The sequence below is a fragment of the Amphiura filiformis genome, chromosome 13, assembly GCF_039555335.1.
Source record: "Amphiura filiformis chromosome 13, Afil_fr2py, whole genome shotgun sequence".
Classification (NCBI taxonomy): domain Eukaryota; kingdom Metazoa; phylum Echinodermata; class Ophiuroidea; order Amphilepidida; family Amphiuridae; genus Amphiura; species Amphiura filiformis.
The window spans coordinates 31,452,417-31,471,893 of record NC_092640.1 but is presented as its reverse complement, the minus strand read 5'-3'; the positions used below and the strand labels follow the sequence as shown (position 1 = coordinate 31,471,893).

Here is a 19,477-nt window from a genome sequence, read left to right as displayed (position 1 = left end):
CGACTGCCTCGTGGTATTTCTGCCATCGCTGTGTGTGCTGTGTATATTACAACTGACTCGCCACATCAAGAACTACTGTCTGATCACCTACTACAAAGTGTGGACTCTTTACGTGCAAAATATCCCGAGATTGGTATTATAATAACAGGTGACTTTAACCGCATGAAAGTTTACCCCATCATGAGGGGAAATGATTTGTTTCAAATTGTAAACTTCAATACTCGTGAAAATGCAATTTTAGATCTTGTGATTACGAACAGTAAACTCGTTGAACAGTACAGTGATCCTTTTGCTATTTCTCCAATAGGGAGCAGTGATCACAAGGGTGTCTTATGGAATCCGAAAGTGATTTCAAATAGAAATAACTCTGTTAAAATACATGTTGGTCGTCCCATCACTGAGGATGGAATTAATCACTTTGGTTCATGGATTCAGAAACAAGACTGGCATGAAATCCTTGAATGCGAGGGTTCTCAGAGCAAAGTTGATAGGTTTTATGCCATGCTTGATTCTGCTTCTGAAGAGTGTTTCCCAATTAAAAAGAAAAAGATTCACAATAATGATAAACCATGGATCACGCCATATATTAAGAAGTTGATTAAGAAACGCCAATTGGCTTTTGAGGTTAACCCTGTTGAGTGGCGTAAATTACGTAACAAGGTTCAAAGAGAGATTACTAAAGCTAAGTTAACATATCATGCTCAGAGAATTAGATCTCTCCAAAAACTGAGCCCCGTAAGTGGCACCAGCAGATAAAAATTGTCACAAATAACAACAAATCTGAGCTCAGAGTGAGTGTCCCAGGAGTAGATGACGATGACTCTACAGGTAAGGCTAACACTATTAACAACATGTTCGCTAGTGTGTCAGCCCACATTGAGCCTCTTGTCCTGGCTAAGCTTCCTGCTTATTTACCAGCAAAAAATCCAGTCCCTCATCTCTACCCATGGGATGTTTACTCTGAACTTAAGAAAGTGAATCCATCTAAAGCTGGTGGCCCCGATGGTTTTAAACCTCAATTGGTGCGTGAATTTGCTTATGAACTCAGTATTCCACTCACAGATATTTTAAATTCCTCCTACAAGGAGGGAATTGTGCCCACCCAATGGAAAAAAGCAATAATTGTGCCAGTTCCAAAGACCAGCCCCCCTAATGTTGAAAAACTTAGGCCTGTGTCTCTCACTTCAATTTTCTCCAAAATTGCTGAGGGTTTTATCTGTAAATGGATCTTGGAAGACATTGAGAATTTTATTGACATCAAACAGTTTGGCAATGTTTCTGGAGTTTCTACCAGCCATTATTTAGTTAATCTCATGCATTTTCTCCACCAGGGTGCGGAAAAAATCACAACGTTGGCACAGTGGTTCTGACAGATTTCTCAAAAGCGTTCGATCTCATCAATCACACCTTGTTAATTGAGAAAATGATCGAAGTTGGTGTGAGAAGAACCATTGTGCCATGGATTTGTGATTTTTTGCACAACAGGCAGCAGTGTGTGAAATTCAATGATTCTTTATCTGGGTATGTTACGGTCAAAGGGGGGGGTTCCTCAAGGCACAAAACTGGGTCCTATTGGATTCCAAATTGTTATTAATGATGCTGCCACAGATGCCAAATCACAATACTGGAAATACGTTGATGACATGACCTTTGGTGAGAACCGTCATCGTAATGTTAAAGGCTGTCTTCAAGATGATTTGAATGATTTTACTGAGTGGGCCAAAAACAATTGCCTTAAATGAAACCCATCCAAATGCCAGGCTCTTCTTGTTAATTTTGGTAGATCAGAGCCACTACACACAGATTTGAGAATTGGTAATGAGCCTCTTCCTTATGTTGACAAAGCGAAAGTGCTCGGTCTCTGGTTACAAAATGACCTTAAATGGGACGCCCAGGTTAATGATATGCTTACCAGAGCCAATAGGCGTCTTTTTATGCTTCGCACTTTAAAAAAATTTGGCTTCTCTCAAGATGAGCTCACCATTGTTCTTAAAAGTTACCTTAGACCAGTTCTCGAATATGCTGCTGTGGTTTGGCACTCAAGTATTACATCAAAACAATCTGCTGATATTGAAAGAATTCAAAACGGGCATGTAGGACAATACTTGGTTGGAACTATACATCTTATGATGATGCAATTACTTCGTGCAATCTTGATTTTTAACTAACAGAAGAGAATTACTCTGTCATTCATTTGCTGAAGGGCTATCAACCAATGCTCGTACTAGTCATCTCATTCCCCCACTAGGTTTGAAGCCCATGGAAGAAATCTCCGCAATTCAAGTGCAATATCAAAAAGTCCTGTCAGAACATCCAGGTTTGCTAATAGTCCAGTGCCATATTTTATTAATTTATTGAATCAGTAGTTATCCTTTTGCATTTGCCATTTTTAGTGCTTTTAAACAGTTTTGATGTATTACATGTATGCAGGTGTCATTATTTATATAATTTATTACGATCTCTTTATTTGTATGTGTGAGTGGGAGCACGAGGGAGTACCAGGTGTTTTTGGAGTTTGTTGAGCCCAGTGATATGTGTGGTGTGAATTAGGTATGTGAGTGTGTGTGTGAGTATATATTGTGTGCAGGTGTGAGTGGCTTTTTTCTGTGGTGGTTGGGTGTTGTATGGGTTCAGAGATGAAGGGACCATGTGTGCTGGCATGCCGTTGTGTGTGCATCGGGGTGCGTGCGCTCATGCACCCTTCACCTGTGTACCCCTTTTCCACCCACACCGACTCCCGGAGCCGACTCACACCTGCATGCTGATGTTTTAATATGTGGCAATATCCATTTTTGCTTTATATGTGCAATATTTTTCATCTTTTATCTTGCATTATTTGAATTTAAATTTGTTGTTTATATATTTTGTATTTGTAATTTAGTAATATTTTGATGTCTTTAAATTTGGTAAAAATTGCTCAATTTGGCCTTAGGGCCACGATGCTTTTTCTAATAAAATGAAATGAAATGAAAAAAGTATATTCATGATATTTAGATTCTTCTACAAGCTCGCTATGTATTGATCAATGCACTTTTTGCCAAAGCTCACTACCATTCGCAAGATGCTGTAAACTACCAAATCGCAACAGTTTAAAGTTGTTGCTAACCTTAATATAGTTTATAATACCACCATGTCCACGGTCCATATCGACACGATCTTTTCTACATAAATTATAACCTTGTATTTCAATTGAATTATCATCAATATCATCAATAAGCCAACTTTCAGTTGCACAAAGAATATCAATATTATTTTGAGAAAATATTTAAACAGTCAGCTACCTGCACAACCGATTCTTTTGTTCTGCAAGGCTCACTCAGTCATTTAATGAGGCAATACAAACGATCGAAATTGGTGTTGAAATGAGCAAAATTTTGAGTTACACCTTTTCAGTGTAAAAATTTTTTCTCAGCCAAATGAAAAGCAATAATTTTCATTTGTTCAGTAAATGGCTGGAAAAACTATAATGCTTGATACTGATTTTTTTTTTTTAATCCTGGTGTTAAACTTAGGCCTGAAATTCAGTCATTTAGTGTAAGCTTTTCGATTTTATAGGCTTCAGCTCGGCCCGCGAGCTTTTTCTTGGATCAACCTTTTAGCTTTTCAAAGTAATATAGTTCGCTAATGAAGGATTTTCCCCAACTTTCTAAAGCACATCACCGTGAGCTATATATCATAGTTTTGTCAGAATTTCCGTTTTGATTTCACCATCTTTCAATGTCGGCTGAAAAAATTTCTAAATCAACACGTGAAATCTAAAGGCTAGTACTAGCATTGTGGATCGATATCCCTGGGTTTAATAGGAATACCGGCATGGCTATAGTGTTGCCAGAACTTCAATATAGCAAAGAAATTCCCAGACCTATAGCGCTCCTACTGATCATGTTTAACCAGAACACCCAATTGGGGATTTAATCGCTGGTCGGGCAATTTGCTTTCAATGAAAAATTGACCTGGATAACAACAAAGGAAATATCGACTATTTCAGCTGGTTGCTCTCGAGATAAAAGTACTCACCATTGCCTACTTTTACTTAGTTTGACATTTTCGGAGACTGAATGGAAAAAGGGTAAAACAAAAACGGAAATTCTAACAAAACTATAACATATAGACCCACACGATGTGCTTTACAGAGGTGGGAAATATCTTTCTTTAGCAAACTATGTTAGTTTGAGACGCTAAAACATGAATTCCGTAAAAAGCTCGCAGGCGAATTCAAGGCCTATAAAAATCAAAAATATCACACTAAAAGACACAATTTGATGCTTAATTTTAACACCAGGATTAAAAAAAAAATTTATATCCAAGCACCAAGTTTTTAACTGACATTACTGAAGAAAAAAAAAATATTGCTTTATATTTGACCGAGAAAATTAATTTCATAGCAAAAAGGTGTATCTCTGAATTGTGCTGATTTTTACATGTATCGATCGACTTTTAGCGCGACTAAGCATTTCTAAAGAATTGGTTGTCCAGGCGGCAGACTGTAAATACTTTAAGGTTATACCGAAGGCTCTGTATGTTAATATGAGCAATATTAAGTCCTTTCCTTAATATACAGTTGTGTCAATAAATTCACATGTCACACCACCATGATGTACTTTCAAGATTAACATCATTAATACAGTTTACATGAAAATGTAATGAACAATGTTTACATATACTATATAAAGTTTCTGGCCTAATTTTCTGTCTAAATTTACCACACAAATCTTCAGAATCAGAAGTTTTGCAGGTATTCTTTTGATTTGTTTCTTTGCGCCTCGTGTTCTCATCTCCAATTTGGAAATGAGTTTGACTTTTTACCTTATTTGAGTTTAAGGGCTGGGGTATGAACGTTTGGACAGTATTTATTGTGGGACATTAGCGCACATCAGACATATCGAATTGCATTCTGAATACGAAGAATGTCCTTCTGATATCAAATAATTTTGATACACATTTTATGGCAAATCATTAAAAATTGATATTTTTGATATTTAACAGTATTCGATGTAAACTTTATAAATCTGATGATTTATACTTAAAGTGTATTTAGGTGGGATGAAAAGCCGACGATCAATTGAAAATGTTGACCTTTCGTATTGAAGATATGGATTCTTTTTCCCAAAACACCAAAAAAAATTAGGTCTTTTGGGGAAAAAATCCATATCTTCAATATGAAAGGTCGAAATTTTCAATTGACCGTCGGCTTTTTCTCCTAGCTACATACACTTTAAGAATATATCATTAGATTTATATAATTTACTTCGAGGACTGTTATATATCAAACATTTGAAAAATATCAAATTTTTATAATTTGTCATAAAATTTGTATTATATTGTGATTTTCAAAAATGAAAATTATTTGATATCAGAAAGACATGCTTCGTATTCAGAATGCAATTCGATAGGTCTGAGGTGCTCTCATGTCCTACAAAAATACTGTCGAAACGCAATAAACGCTCATTCTAGATCCCTTAAGTGTTTGGAGTATAAGGCATCCAATGAGGGAAAACAGAGGTCATTGCAAACCGTAGGTTCATGATAAGTCTTCCAAGGCCTCTGTTGTTCAGATGAACATAGTCTCAATATAATTCATTCAGTATTTCACCTGTTGAGGTGACAAAAAGAAGAGGCATTGTCTACAAATGTCAAACGTGGGTTATCCCTGCAATTTCTCTCACACATAGTATTCAGTTCATGTGCAACTTTATTCATAGCATTGCTTCTGTATTTATTCTGTATTTATTATTTATTCTTTATTTATAACAGTAAGTTTTTGTTTCAGTTTTTTCTGCTCTGTACTTTTCACAACTTTTATTTCATTTTTCATTTTTTGTCTTAGTTTTCTTTTGTTCCTTTTGTTTTAAATTTAAATTTTAAAAAAGTCGCGCATAAATGAGCAACCCACCACTCTCAAACCTGCGTCTAGTCTGTCGATTTTTGAATAGGCCAGTTTGTCACTTTTTTAAACTGGACTATCATGTAATCAAATGCTTGTAACTTTACTTCCTGAGGTCACATTGGATTCAATGGGGTGTCATGATTAGATAGTGCATCTATTTAAAAAAATAGTTTACCCAAATATGGTTTAGTCTTAGAATTTTTAGGTTTTTTTTCAAGTCTAAGGATACTTTTTGGCGCAGTATAGTTTAAACCCATTAGTTAGTTCATAAACCACTCTCTGGCTAGTAATGTTTGACGATTGATTCGACTTCTATGGACCATTTAGAAAAAAAATAGCCCCATGTCCCTCGCGAAAATCCCGGCTTTTTCGCTAGAGGCCAAAATCCAAAATGGCCGCCGCCGTCATTTTGAAAATTTAAGTATTGAACCAGAGCACCTATAATCATGCACAAAGACACTTTTTCGGTTTTTGGATATGTCGAGTACAAGGATTCCGATTAATCTGACATTGGTTTGACATTACGGCATCATTTTTACCCAGAAATCCAAAATGGTGGCCGGCACCATCTTGAAAAATTTAGTTTTGAACCAGAGGACCTAAAATTGTGTACAAAGACACTTTTTTGGATAAGTCGACTACAAGGATTTCAAATTTGACATTACTTTGACATTATGACCTCATTTTTACCCAGAAATCCAAGATGGTGGCCGCCGGCGCCATCGTGAAAAAATAAGTTTTGAACCAGAGTACCTAAAATCGTGTACAAAGACACTTTTTCCGGTAAGTCGACCCCAAGAAATCCGAATCTGACATTAATTTGACGTTATAACATAATTTTTGCCCAGATATCCAAGATGGCCCCCATTTGGTAGAGCGTAAATGTGTCATTTCCGCCTTATCTTGGGTTCATGTCCCTTATGGAACTGCCTTATCTTGAGTTTACATCCCTTATCTAGGAATAAGGCGCCTTATCTGTGGTTTAGACGGCCTTATCCTGGGTTTACGTTGCTTACCTGTGGTTAAGATAACTTAACCTTAGCATATCGCAGTCTAAACCCAGATAAGGCATCTAAACCCCAGATAAGCCGTAACCCTAAATAAGGGACGTAGACCCCCGATAAAGCAGTCCATATCCCAAATAAGGCGCCTTAACCCTAAATAAGGAACATAAACCTCAAATAAGGCATCTAAAACCAACATAAGGTGCCTTAAAGGGTCGTTAACCCCAGATAAGGGTCGTAAACCTCAGATACGGCATCTAAACCCAAGATAAGGCGCCTTTTTTTTTTTTTTTTTTTTTTTTTTTTGCCTGCCATGTTATGTTGATGCATCCCTTTGTTTAAAAAGAAAAGCAGGCTTGATGTAGGGAATTATCGTCCGGTGAGCATAGTGAGTTGTGTTTCCAAAATCCTTGAAAAAAGTGTTTACATCCAAGTTGAAGAATATCTCTGTTCAGCAAATTTATTATATCAATACTAGTCTGGTTTTCGGTCAGGGTACTCAACCGAATCTTGTCTAATTTACTTGACTGATTTTATTAGGTCTCAAATTTCTGAGGGAAAATTAGTAGGGATGCTATTGCTGGACGTACAAAAAGCGTTCGATAGCGTTAATCATCATATCCTGTGTAAGAAACTTCAGGCTATGGGAATTGACCCCACTTGGTTAATTTCCTATTTATCAAACAGGCAGCAGCTTGTGTGCATCGATGGTATTAATTCCAGTCTTAGGCAGCTCTCCTGTGGTGTTCCACAGGGGAGTTTGCTGGACCATTGCTTTATCTCTGCTATAGCAACGATATGGAAACATCGGTGCACAATAAGCTTCTTTTGTACGCCGATGATAGTGTGATTATCTCATCCCATAAGGATCCTGAGGTCATTTCTCATAGTCTGAGTTCTGATTTATCTTCTTGCAATAACTGGTTGATTAATAACAAGTTGTCTCTTCATGTGGGAAAAACTGAGTGTATTCTATTCGGGACTAGATCAAAATTAGGCAAGGTCGGTGATTTTCAGATTTCCTATAATAATCAAACTATCAAAGCTGAAACGTCCATCAAATACTTGGGAGTGACACTTGACCAATACCTCTCTGGAGACATTATGGTTAGCTCTATAATTAACAAAGTTACTCAAATTTCTTTACAGACATGTTCAATATCTCAATCAGAATTTACGGAAAAATCTCTGCTCTGCTCTTTTACAATGCCATATAGACTATTGTTGCACATCATGGTATTCAGGCCTTAACAAACACTATCAACGCAAATTACAGATTATCCAAAATTAAATGGCTCGTTTCATTCTCAACTTGTCTCCCAGAGAGCATATTGGTCAGGTACACTTGGATTCCATTAAGCTTTTGAAAATCCATGATAGAGTCAAACAACTCAGACTCAATCACATGTTCAATATTTTCTATGCAATGGGTCCCTCTTACTTTGATCAGTTTTTCACTAAAACCACTATCACTCACACTCACCGTACCAGATCTAGCTCACATAATTTCCATGTCCCCAGAGTCAGTGGCCTTGCTTCCAACTCCTTCTTTTATCAGGGTACCCTTGACTGGAATTCTTTACCTATTCACATCAGGTCTATCACCAACAAGAATTCCTTCAAATCCCATGTCAAAACCCATTTATCTTCAACCTCAATGAACCAGGAAATGGCTGAATATGTTTAACTTATTTCTCTTTTGTCCCCTCTTTTGTGGCTCTGTTTTCATCTCCCTTTTGCAGGCACCTTTTCATTTTGGACCCCATTGGAAATAAGATGGCATATTTAGCCAACTTTATGGGTTATCCTGGCTCATTGACTTGGTTGTGTGTTTCTTGTGATGATGATTGATTGCATATTTGTTATTTTCTGTATTGTTGTCAATTTTGCCGAATAATAAATAAATAAATAAATAAAAACCCCAGATAAGAGACGTAAACTCATATATGACAGTCTAAACCCCAGATAAGGCGCCGTAACCCCATATAAGGGAACCCCAAATAAGGCGCCTTAACCCTAACATAAGGAAAATAAACCTAAGATAAGAGAAGTAAACCCCAGATCGGGCAGCCTTAACCCCAGATAAGGAATGTAAACCCCAGATAAGGCATCTAAATCCCAGATAAGGCGCCTTAACTTCAGATGAGGGACGTAAACCTAGGATAACACAGTCTAAATCCCAGATAAAGCACCTAAACCCCATATAAAGCGCCTTAACCCTAGCTAAGAGACGTAAGCCCAGATAAGACAGTCTAACCCCAAGATAAGGCGACTTCCATCAGATAAGGAGCGTAAACCCCAGATAAGGCATCTAAACCCCAGATAAGGTGCCTTATCCATATATATATGGAACGTAAACCGCATATAAGAGACATAAACCGCAAATAGAGCAATCTAAACCTCAGATAAGACACGTTCACCCCATTTTATTTTATAATTAGCAAAAAAAAGGGAGTTAATTCATGATCCTAGGTGCTCCCATTCAAAAATTACATTTACGCTCTACCAAATGGGGCCATCTTGGATTTGGCAAAAATTATGTTATAACTTATTCATATCAAAAGGTTTCAAACATTTACCAATATCGGAACTTTTATTAAATTGGAAATAAAAGCAGGCCTATTTGCGGCAAACGCACATACAGCGAAAAACCTGACGGCGTCCATGAACGCGCTTGTTGATGTCCCGCCTCTTTCCTTCGAGTGTATTTAAATAGAGACGCGCGGAAAACGCATGGAAGTGGTCCTTAAAGGGTACATACCACAAAATAGCTTTCCATAGACTTTACATGCAAAATAGGGGTCACGTTTTAGGCTCTAAGTCGAGTTACGTCTTACTTTGAAATATATATTTGATATCATCTTAATCAGAACAAAATTCTGCATAACATATCTGAAAATGACACCAAATTTTAGGTCTACTTTTTGAGAAAAATAGCGCTATATAAAAAGGCAAGATTTCCCCGTGTTTACGCCCGACTGCTAACCGCGTAACAGTATTGTAGAAATGTTGTTGTAGTGTGTTTTCATACCATGACGGTTTAAAACGTTTTCATACAAAACGTTTTAAAACGTTTTCATGACCTTTATATAAATTGACATCAAATGTTATTAAACCGTTTTTAGCAAAATTAAAACTAAAATATAACCGGTTTAAAACGTTTTTAAAACGCTGTTTTTGTTTACAGGGTAATACTATTACATCACTTCTACGGCACATGGCACACGGCATGGGCTATTGTATTATACGTTCGTGCAGTGAGATTAAAAATCCGTGCAGTGAGAATTAAAATTCCGTGCTTAAAATATTTCTATATATTCAAATGATTCAATTTTCAACAGGTCAAATGACCAGGAAATGAAGCTCTTCCACGAAGTAAGATCATGACAAATCCTATGCAAATGATATTTGGTCGTTTTCTTTTTTTATTCAACTGAAAATGCTTAAACCTTGAGATTTTAAATGTAGAAAAAGAAGAAAACAAGGGGGAACATTTTAAATAGACGCGAGTGGAAGGGTTGAAGAACGCAAAATTTAATGCATTTTTTTTTTTTTGGGGGGGCTCAAAAGTCTCACTCCCCTTCTGGCATAAATACGATAAGTGAAGTACTAGCACTTCCATGATACGATCCATGTAATAATCATTCGTACATTCATTGGGAAACATGGGCCCACGAATGTAGAAAAGTTTCTTCTTGCTTAGAGGTAAGGTTTGTGAACTAAAATACTCACCTCATGGGCACGGTGGTTCAGTGGATACGGCCTTGGACCCAAAATCCGAGACGTGCGTGGGTTCGAATCCCCATACCGCCACCGTGTTGTGCCCTTGGGCAAGGCGCTTTGCCTCGCTTGCCTCACCCGACCCATGTGCAATGGGAAGCTGCTAGAGGTAGTCACAGTCGTTGTACTGATGAACCCTGCCTCATTTGTAGGGTGCAAACGTGGTTCCGACATATTCTAATGACGGCGGAATAAATGTAAAGTGCTTTGAGGCCTTTTACGGCATAAAGCGCTATATAAATATCTACATTTTTTTATTACCTCGATAACCCCTTATAGTTAGCATTCTAATGTCCTTATGGCAGAGGGGAGGGACACACTTGCAGGCTATGTAAGTTTAGCTTTATAGAACAATTGGTTTAAATGGGTATTGTTTGTCGAAAGTACTCATTTTTAATTTTCGTATACTATTTTTTCTTCGTCTGATCGTCATTTACTGCGAAGGCATTTTTTTAGGATAGCCAGCAGGTTGTCTCAATAAACCAAATTAATGCAAATATTTTCCTTACATTCGTCATCTGTGCCGCGTGAATAAGCTTTGTATTGTCAGCTCTGACGTGCAGACTGACTTTTATTAGCTTTTATTAGAGAAAAGATATATTATAAGTTTTTTGTACTTTTTTTTGTACTTTTGCTCTGTTTTTAATTTATTAGTATCTATTTGACTTTAGTTTTGACTTTAGTTTTCTATGATAAAAGAGTCTTGCAAATGGCAAAAAGTTATGAAAGTATGCCTGGATTGTAACTATGGTAGGCCCAACGTGATAATGAGAGAACCACTTGATCTACATTACAGCAGAAGACAACGCGTTCTAATATAAGGGACTGCATGGCAAATGGCTATTTTATAGCTGCAATTATGTTAATATTCAAGAAATATCAAGGGAACATGGTTATGAAAGTATGATGATGGGAGCATCACTTTTCAACAGAAGACAAGGCGTTCTAAATTATGACAAAGGGACGGCCTGGCAAATGGCCATTTTATAGCTGCAATTATTAAGTGAACATTGTTTAATATACCGTGTGCAATAAGTTCGTTCCGCCCCTACCCAAAAGCATTTATAGCATGTTTAAAATGAAACTCACACAATGCATTTCAAGGCTACTTGTTATTGCTATGTTGTTACATGAGTAGAGATGTTAAACAAAATTATTTGAAGTCATAGATAATGGGAGCGTCACTTGATCTAAATTACTAAGGCAAATGGCTATATTATTGCTGCAATTATGGCAGAAACATCAAGTAAACAAGTTATGAAAGTATTACTCCCCCAGGGGGGTCACTCCCATTGTGGCATGTACACCATCCGCGATAATGAAAACGCGTAAAAAGGGTAGTTTTTCGCAGGTAGGCACGTATCGTGTTTAGGGTGTCAAAAACATGAAAAATTGGAAAAAAGAGTAGCAAAATTGCAATTGCTAATACGCGGAAATGAAATTTAGGGTATGACATTTGATGCAAGGAATAAAATCCCTGTTTAGGGTATCGTTTTAGCCAAGGGTTAAATCCTTGTTTAGGGTACTTTTCAAAAGTTGATTATCGCGGATGGTCTACAAGCCACAATGGGAGTGACCCCCCGGGATTACTCCCTCCTCTAACAGAATGTTTTAACCTTCAATTAGTGTTCGTAAATAATTTACTAGAACTAAAATTGCTACCTTACTCCAGGTGCTTTATATCCCGTATCTTTCGTTTTCCTCTCTTGAATAATTATTAATGTCTTATTGAGGGGGGGGGGCTACTAAAGACCAATACCCAACGAACAAGTTAGGGACTGTGCAATAATTATGAGCCGGGCACCTTTGTTTCCAATGGACATTTTTATTGTGAAGTGTCATTGTACAAGGAATACATAGCCCCCGAATGAAAAGTATTTAATTAAAAAAAAAATTAATTAGATATTTATATAGCGCTTTATGCCGTAAACAGCCTCAAAGCGCTTTACATTTATTCCGCCGTCATTAGAATATGTCGGAACCACGTTTGCAACCTTCAATTGGCGCAGGGTTCATCCGTGCAACGACTGTGACAACCCCTAACAGCTTCCCATTGCACCTGGGTTGGGTGAGGCAAGCGAGGCAAAGCGCCTTGCCCAAGGGCGCAACAGACCGTAACCACTGAGCCACCGTGTCCCTAGTATCTTTGTAATCACTCAAAAAGCATTTTGTGTGAATTTTACATCCGAACTAGGTGCTATTAAATTTGAATGAGCCTTTTTATTTTACATGTTAAAGTCTATGGGGGCGACGATTAGAAATGGACGGCAATATTGAAAAACCCTCATTTTGGGCCATTTTAGACACTAAAATACCCATAAAAAAGAATAGCACTTAGTTTGGATGTAAAATTCACACACAATGCTACCTGAGTGAATACAAGCATAATTAAATACATTTCATTCGGGGGCTATAGCAAAAACAAAAAACGTCCTATACCTTAATGGTTATGGAACAAAGGTGTGGGGGGTAAAATTTCCAAACGGCCTGCCAAAAATTGCTACACCCCGTCCTCTCGGCCCACCAAAAATCTCTTGCACACCCCCGGCCTGCCAAAAAGCCTTTGCCCTCAATCTAAACATGCCAAATTTGTGGGATCCCAATTTGCAAACCTAAACTGGTCCAGATATATAATTGCGAGAATTTTCCTTTTCCTAAGTATTTTTAGAGCGTTTTATAAAGGGTGCACAGCCCCTCAGACACCCCTAGGATGCGCAAGCGATACGCGATGGCTGACACATCCGCCGCCGCTGATTACGCGCGCATTTTGACAAAAGTCAAAAGCTTGAAATCCTAATTCCGCGTCCGAGGGCACACATGGTATTTGATAATAGGCACCACGTTTTGAAACAGCTTCAGACAGGCTTTGCTAAATGAATCGCACCGTCAATGGAACTTACATAACGATGACATATTTGCATTTAAGGGGGTACTACACCTGTGGTAAATTTAGACTATTTTTGCATTTTCTCAAAAATAATAATACACTGGTAAAAAAGGTTATGTACATTATTGGGGCAAGGTTTCCAATTACTACACTGAAATTTCAGTGACTTACTACTAGCGGTTCAGTATATATGATAGAAAATGAGGTACATCCTAGCGGTAGCTTATTTGTTATCATAAACAACGAACCGCTTGTCTTGGGTCACTGACATTCCAGTGTAGTAATTGGATTCCTTGCCCCTATAATATACATAACTTTTGTTGCCAGTGTGTTATTAGTTTTTGAGAAAAATGCAAAAATAGACACAAATTTATTAAGGGGTGTAGTACCGCCTTAAAGTAGTATTAACCTTTATCACAATTCGACGCTTGTGGTATTGGTAGAGTATTAAATAATTTCCCAATTCTAATTCTTACACGCAAATCAGTCAATTACATATTATTCGAGTATTGACTGTCTGCCTATTATCACGTATTTGCCTATTTTAAGTAACCATTAATATTTAAACCTTCATGGTTGTGTAACTCTCCCAATGTGTATTATTAAATAACTTTAATTATAATGTCACTTGAAATTTCAAATACGTCGGCATTCATCAATAAGCAATTTAAAATTTTAGCTTTTATTTTGTTGAAATTAGAGCAATAACTTGTGAATTTGAATGACTTAATTCCTTTAAATAGGCTAATACGCTAGATTCCCAATTTAGCATAATATTTCACGTTTGTCAATCTGGATCTTACTACTTCAAAACATAAATGATTATGCTTTTTCTTTATGGTGCAATACACTGAACTGGGGATTTCCAAGTTCCAAACAAAGATCTGACTTTGTTTACAGTAATTTGGGGGAAAATCACAAAATGACTTTACACACCAACTCTTGCAAGTGAAAGGGGGTTTCCCATCTCATGAAATACTGTCAGCTTGTAAACAAAGATAATAATTAAATTAAATTACTCAGGGCACATCACAGTATGAACAAGATGGTTAAGAAGTATTCAAGCAGACTTTGCATCTCTTAGCACGTGAGTAGCAATATTTTGACAATATTTTGACGATATACATCTTTTAAATATCATATGAGCTAGATTTGTCTGTATAATGATAGTTTGGCGATATATATCATGTAGATATCATATCGAAACTTACGATATTTGGACGATATGTATCTTCTAAATATAATGAAGATATATAGATCTATGACTGACGACATTTCTATAGTAGTTCTGGTAAAATCAGAGGTTCACAAGATATTTTCACATGAGACTTGCTAGTGTGTGACGCTGTCATGATAGTTTTAAGAAGATAGTATCGACGATATTTGATATTTTGTGACGATATTTTTCAAAAAGACCAATCCTGCACCTTCTGTGATTGACTACTACTTCCTGCAAGGTCAAATATTGATCCATGCTTTGTTGATTTTGCTGGAGGAAAAAACAATGCACTGTGAACTGCATTGAGCAATAGGAGAAACTTAAGTTCATGACAAACTGAAACTATCTCTGAAAATGTTCTATTATCTCCACTTTATGATATCAATTTTTCACCAGAGGCATTATTCAGAAATATTTCTTTAATTTTTCTGCCAAAAATTAAGATTTTAATGATGCATGACGCAGTCATGTCTACAGGACTTAAACCCCATTAAAAGCTATTAAACCAAGATAACACTCATTGAAAACAGCTCAACTGATTAAATCATATCTTCTCTGGTTAAATACACACAACATATGTGTCTGCTTTACACGTACAATGGAGCAATGCGCTGGGATTATACTTTCAGTTGGGTGAACGATTATAAAGCGAGCGCTAGAGAACAATTGTGTGTGGTCTTTGTTTACGAAATGAGACAATACGTGCTTATTGTTAACCAGCGTTCTTGAAAATGAGAAACATGGTGGTTTGCAGACTTAACACGGTTTGGAAATAATTTCTTCATATTTTTGGTGTTATCTGTCGTTTACATATCCTTCCTAAAACACCAAAGTACGCATATTTCCAAACATCTAAATTAGCTAAAATTTAGGACATGTTACAAAGCTATATTGTCTAGAATTTTAGAAGAGTACTTTTAATATTGGCCGGTTATTTTCCACACAGCGACGTTAACTAGGCAATGTACTATTACCTATAACATTAACTAAAACACCAAAGTACGCATATTTCCAAACATCTAAATTAGCTAAAAATTTAGGACATGTTACAAAACTATATTTTCTAGAACTTTAGAAGAGTACTTTTAATATTGGCCGGTTATTTGTCACACAGCGACGTTAACTAGGCATATCCCCATACTTTTAACGTAGGCTATTTGTAGAGGTCACGCGTCATGGGAAAGAGCACTGTGTATCAGAGCAGTGAAACAGTGCAGAAAACTGTGACTGCTTGTCCTCCACCACGCTTGACTGACTTCAGCATTAAATAGTTTGAGCTATTGACCTACTGTGCAATGGCCCTCATGCTCTTTAGAGCATGATGGCATTTTCTTTAGAGTTTGTTATATCATGCTCTTTAGAGCATGATATAACAAACGGATATCATAGCTCAGTATAAACATGGTAAACGCGTTCCTTGTGCAGTGTTCACTTAGAGGACAAACACGCGACAATAAGGGCAAACAAATAGCCTCTTCCCTCTTCTGCAGGTATGTCAAAATTAGTTTATTTTCTTTGTTTTTTATTGGTATTATTTGGTTTCATCATCATACAGGAATGATTTGTAGCATCATGTTTCAAGTTATCATCATGTCTGGAAGGTTTCATGGTTTGAAAATTGAAGACGATTTAAAAAAAAAATTAACATTTGATATTGTGAATTGTTTGATTGGCGTAACATGAAAAAAAAAAATTAGGGTAGGTCGGTCGGCAATTTTTTTTTTTTACACGCATTTTAAGCTGAAATCGCGATTGTTTTTTTGTTTTTTAATTTTAATCTTTTTTTGTTTTTTTTTTTTTTTTTTTGAAAAAAAAATAAGAAAAAAAGTCTAGGGTCGGGCCTATGTTTAAGGCCGGTCGGGTTACGCCAATTAAACAATTTGTTTTAGGCCTATGGGAGCTGTTATTCAGAACATTTTGATTCCTGAGTGAATACTTAGTTGGTAAAAAGATTCATCAGTTTTGCAGAAAATCAATTTACAAAGTTGAAGTACATTTGTTCAGTGATGAAAAGACATACGAGGCGCTAGCAAATAATCGCATTGCTAAATACAAGCGTGAGTTGGTTTCTATTCTAACTAAATTTAAGACTGTGATTTAAGACTTAGAACTAGCTAACTACAATGCTGGACAAAGTTAGTTTGAACAAAAAATAGAATGTGCATCTTGTAATGGCCATATTTTCGTTATTTTTAGAGTGATGAAATAGCGCTTTTTTTAGTGCCAAGCCTAAACATTACGCTCACCCCCAATCCCCCCCCCCCCCTGCCCAAACCAATCAATGTTGGGTACTACTGAGCGCACATGTACAAAATGTCAGGATTCAACACTGATGGGGGGGGGGGGCTCATTTGCAATACCGTACTAATTTCATTCCAACAAATTTGTCCAGTGTTGTCTCTAAGAGAACAACCCAAAAGTTCGATGAAGCCCTATAAACGAAAGTCCTTTCGTTAGAAGGCTAACCCCCTCCCCCTCCTTTCTAACGTAAGTTTTCAAATATTATCGAAAATTCCAACCCGGATTCATATGATACCGGACCGTCGATATGGTGGATGGGGATGTGGAGGAATGCACAATGCAATGATATTGATCACGTTTATGGAAGAAACCAATATTCTATTTTATTTTAAAATATTTTTCTTCATACCTTTTTGGGCACGAAAAAAATCATTATGACTTGCTGGATTTTCAAATAAAAAAGAATCAAGGTGCGATATTTAAAGCTGATTAAAAATGAACTTAAAAATTGCAGGTTGCGAGTACTGCACTTTATATTGAAGCAACCACTGTAAAATGTTTATATCGTACTTCAGAAAATACTAAAATCTATATATTAAATCCTTTAAAAAGATCACCTTTGACCGATGTTTTAACTACTTTTTTACAAACGTAATAGGACTTTTTTACCCCTTCCGTCTCTAACGAAAGGCCTTTCGTTTATAGGGCTTTATCGAAGTTTTGGGTTGTTTCCTTAAGGATGAAACTTTTCAGCCATGAAGGTTTTATGTTTTCCGGTAATGTTTACTTCAAATGCTGACGTGGGAGTCAATAATTGGGATAATTAGCTTAATCTAAACATCCTCTCTTTTCATCTTCTCTGATGTAGGAATTGCTTGAATCTGGGGGATTTCTCTTTGCCGAGAACTACTATGTCTAAAGTCGGCATCCGCTAAAAGAGTTGTAAGGACGAGGATGTTTATACTCACTGAATATGTAGGCCTGCCCCTACATTATTTTTTTTTCTTCTGAAAACCACCCCATCGTCCCAGATTTTAAATTTCCCTTTCCCGAGAACTGCTGTTGGCATTATTGGTTTTTTTTCCTGAAACCGCCCACCCAAGCCAGATTTTAGATTTCTCTTTGTCGAGAACCGCTGTGTCTAAAGTCAGCATCCTCTGAAAGAGTTGTCAGGACGAGGATGTTTAGATATGAAGTACTCACCGACAATATACCCCTTCCCGAAAACCGCCAACGTCAGCTTTCAAACTTCTCTTGCATTTCAAAATGAAAGCAAAATTTGAGCAACAGTACATGGTGTATATTGCCTCGTGCTTACTTCATCCACGAACACCAACCCTAAACATTGTCTTTTTTTTTGAAAACCGCCCCCATGCCAGATCACCGCCCGTTATAATTTTTTTTAAACAGCCCCATGCCAGATTTTAAATTTCTCTTTCCCGAGAACCGCTGTGTTTACAAAGTTGGCATTATTGCCTTTTTTCTGACATTATAGCAAATCAGACATATCGAATTGCAGTCTGAATACGAAGAATGTCCTTCTGATATCAAATAATTTTGATTTTTTGAAATTTGCAATGTAAAACACATTTTATGGCAAATGATTAAACATTGATATTTTTTATATTTAACAGTACTCGAAGTTAACTTTATAAATCTGATAATTTATACCTAAAGTGTATGTAGGTGGGATGAAAAGCCGACGATCAATTGAAAAATGTTTTCGTATTGAAGATATGCATTTTTTTCCCAAAACGAAATGGAACGTGTTTTTGATCATGTGAACATGGTGCGTAAAAATGATTTAAACGGAGGATTTTCAAACGGATTCTAAAAATTTGTATAAACACACAAAAATAATGTTAAGATACATCCATGCACCAACATTTGACTCACTGCGATGTTTGATTGCTGAGAAAACCGTTTCCTCAATACCAAAACCAAATTGTTATGCCACTAGAGTGTAAACTTTAAAGGAACGGTCAATTTGTATGCATGCAGGCTTTATGTTGAAGTCAAAAGTGTTGTACCTCCAAAAAATGTTCCTTTTATCTTTCACATGTGAATGAAATATTATGAAAGTAAGTCATGAAAGTATGATCTGAGAAAAAGAACATGACAAAATTAGACATAATCCACAGGAAAGCATTATTTCGTCTTCAGTAGATAGTAAACATGTTGAGTATATTTTACAGGCTTTACCTATATTGTTCTCACCGTAAATCCGATTCTCATGAATCTTTAGATGAAGAGTAACAAAGTTATATTTTGCTTCATAACCGACAATTATTAAAGCTGTCGATGGTCTAAGGATGTGGTCACTTTTTATACGCAAACATCCAATGTTTAGCAGTTAATGGTTTACATCATTATATATAAATACATCGTCTTCGGTAGCGAGTGGCATCCGCCTGCTATTACATTATAATCAGGGGAATATTTTGATAGCATTAATTTAT

The 19,477-nt window shown here is 36.6% G+C and overlaps 1 protein-coding gene across 1 annotated transcript in view; it reads left to right on the top strand.

Moving 5' to 3' along the window:
- The first annotated feature begins 851 nt into the window (after positions 1-851).
- LOC140167589 (monocarboxylate transporter 12-like) overlaps positions 852-19,477 on the top strand; it is a 29,299-nt gene continuing 10,673 nt past the window's right edge. Inside the window, exon 1 of the mRNA XM_072190888.1 lies at positions 852-1,047. Coding sequence (XP_072046989.1) covers positions 852-1,047 — 196 coding nt within the window. The remainder of the gene's footprint in view (positions 1,048-19,477) is intronic.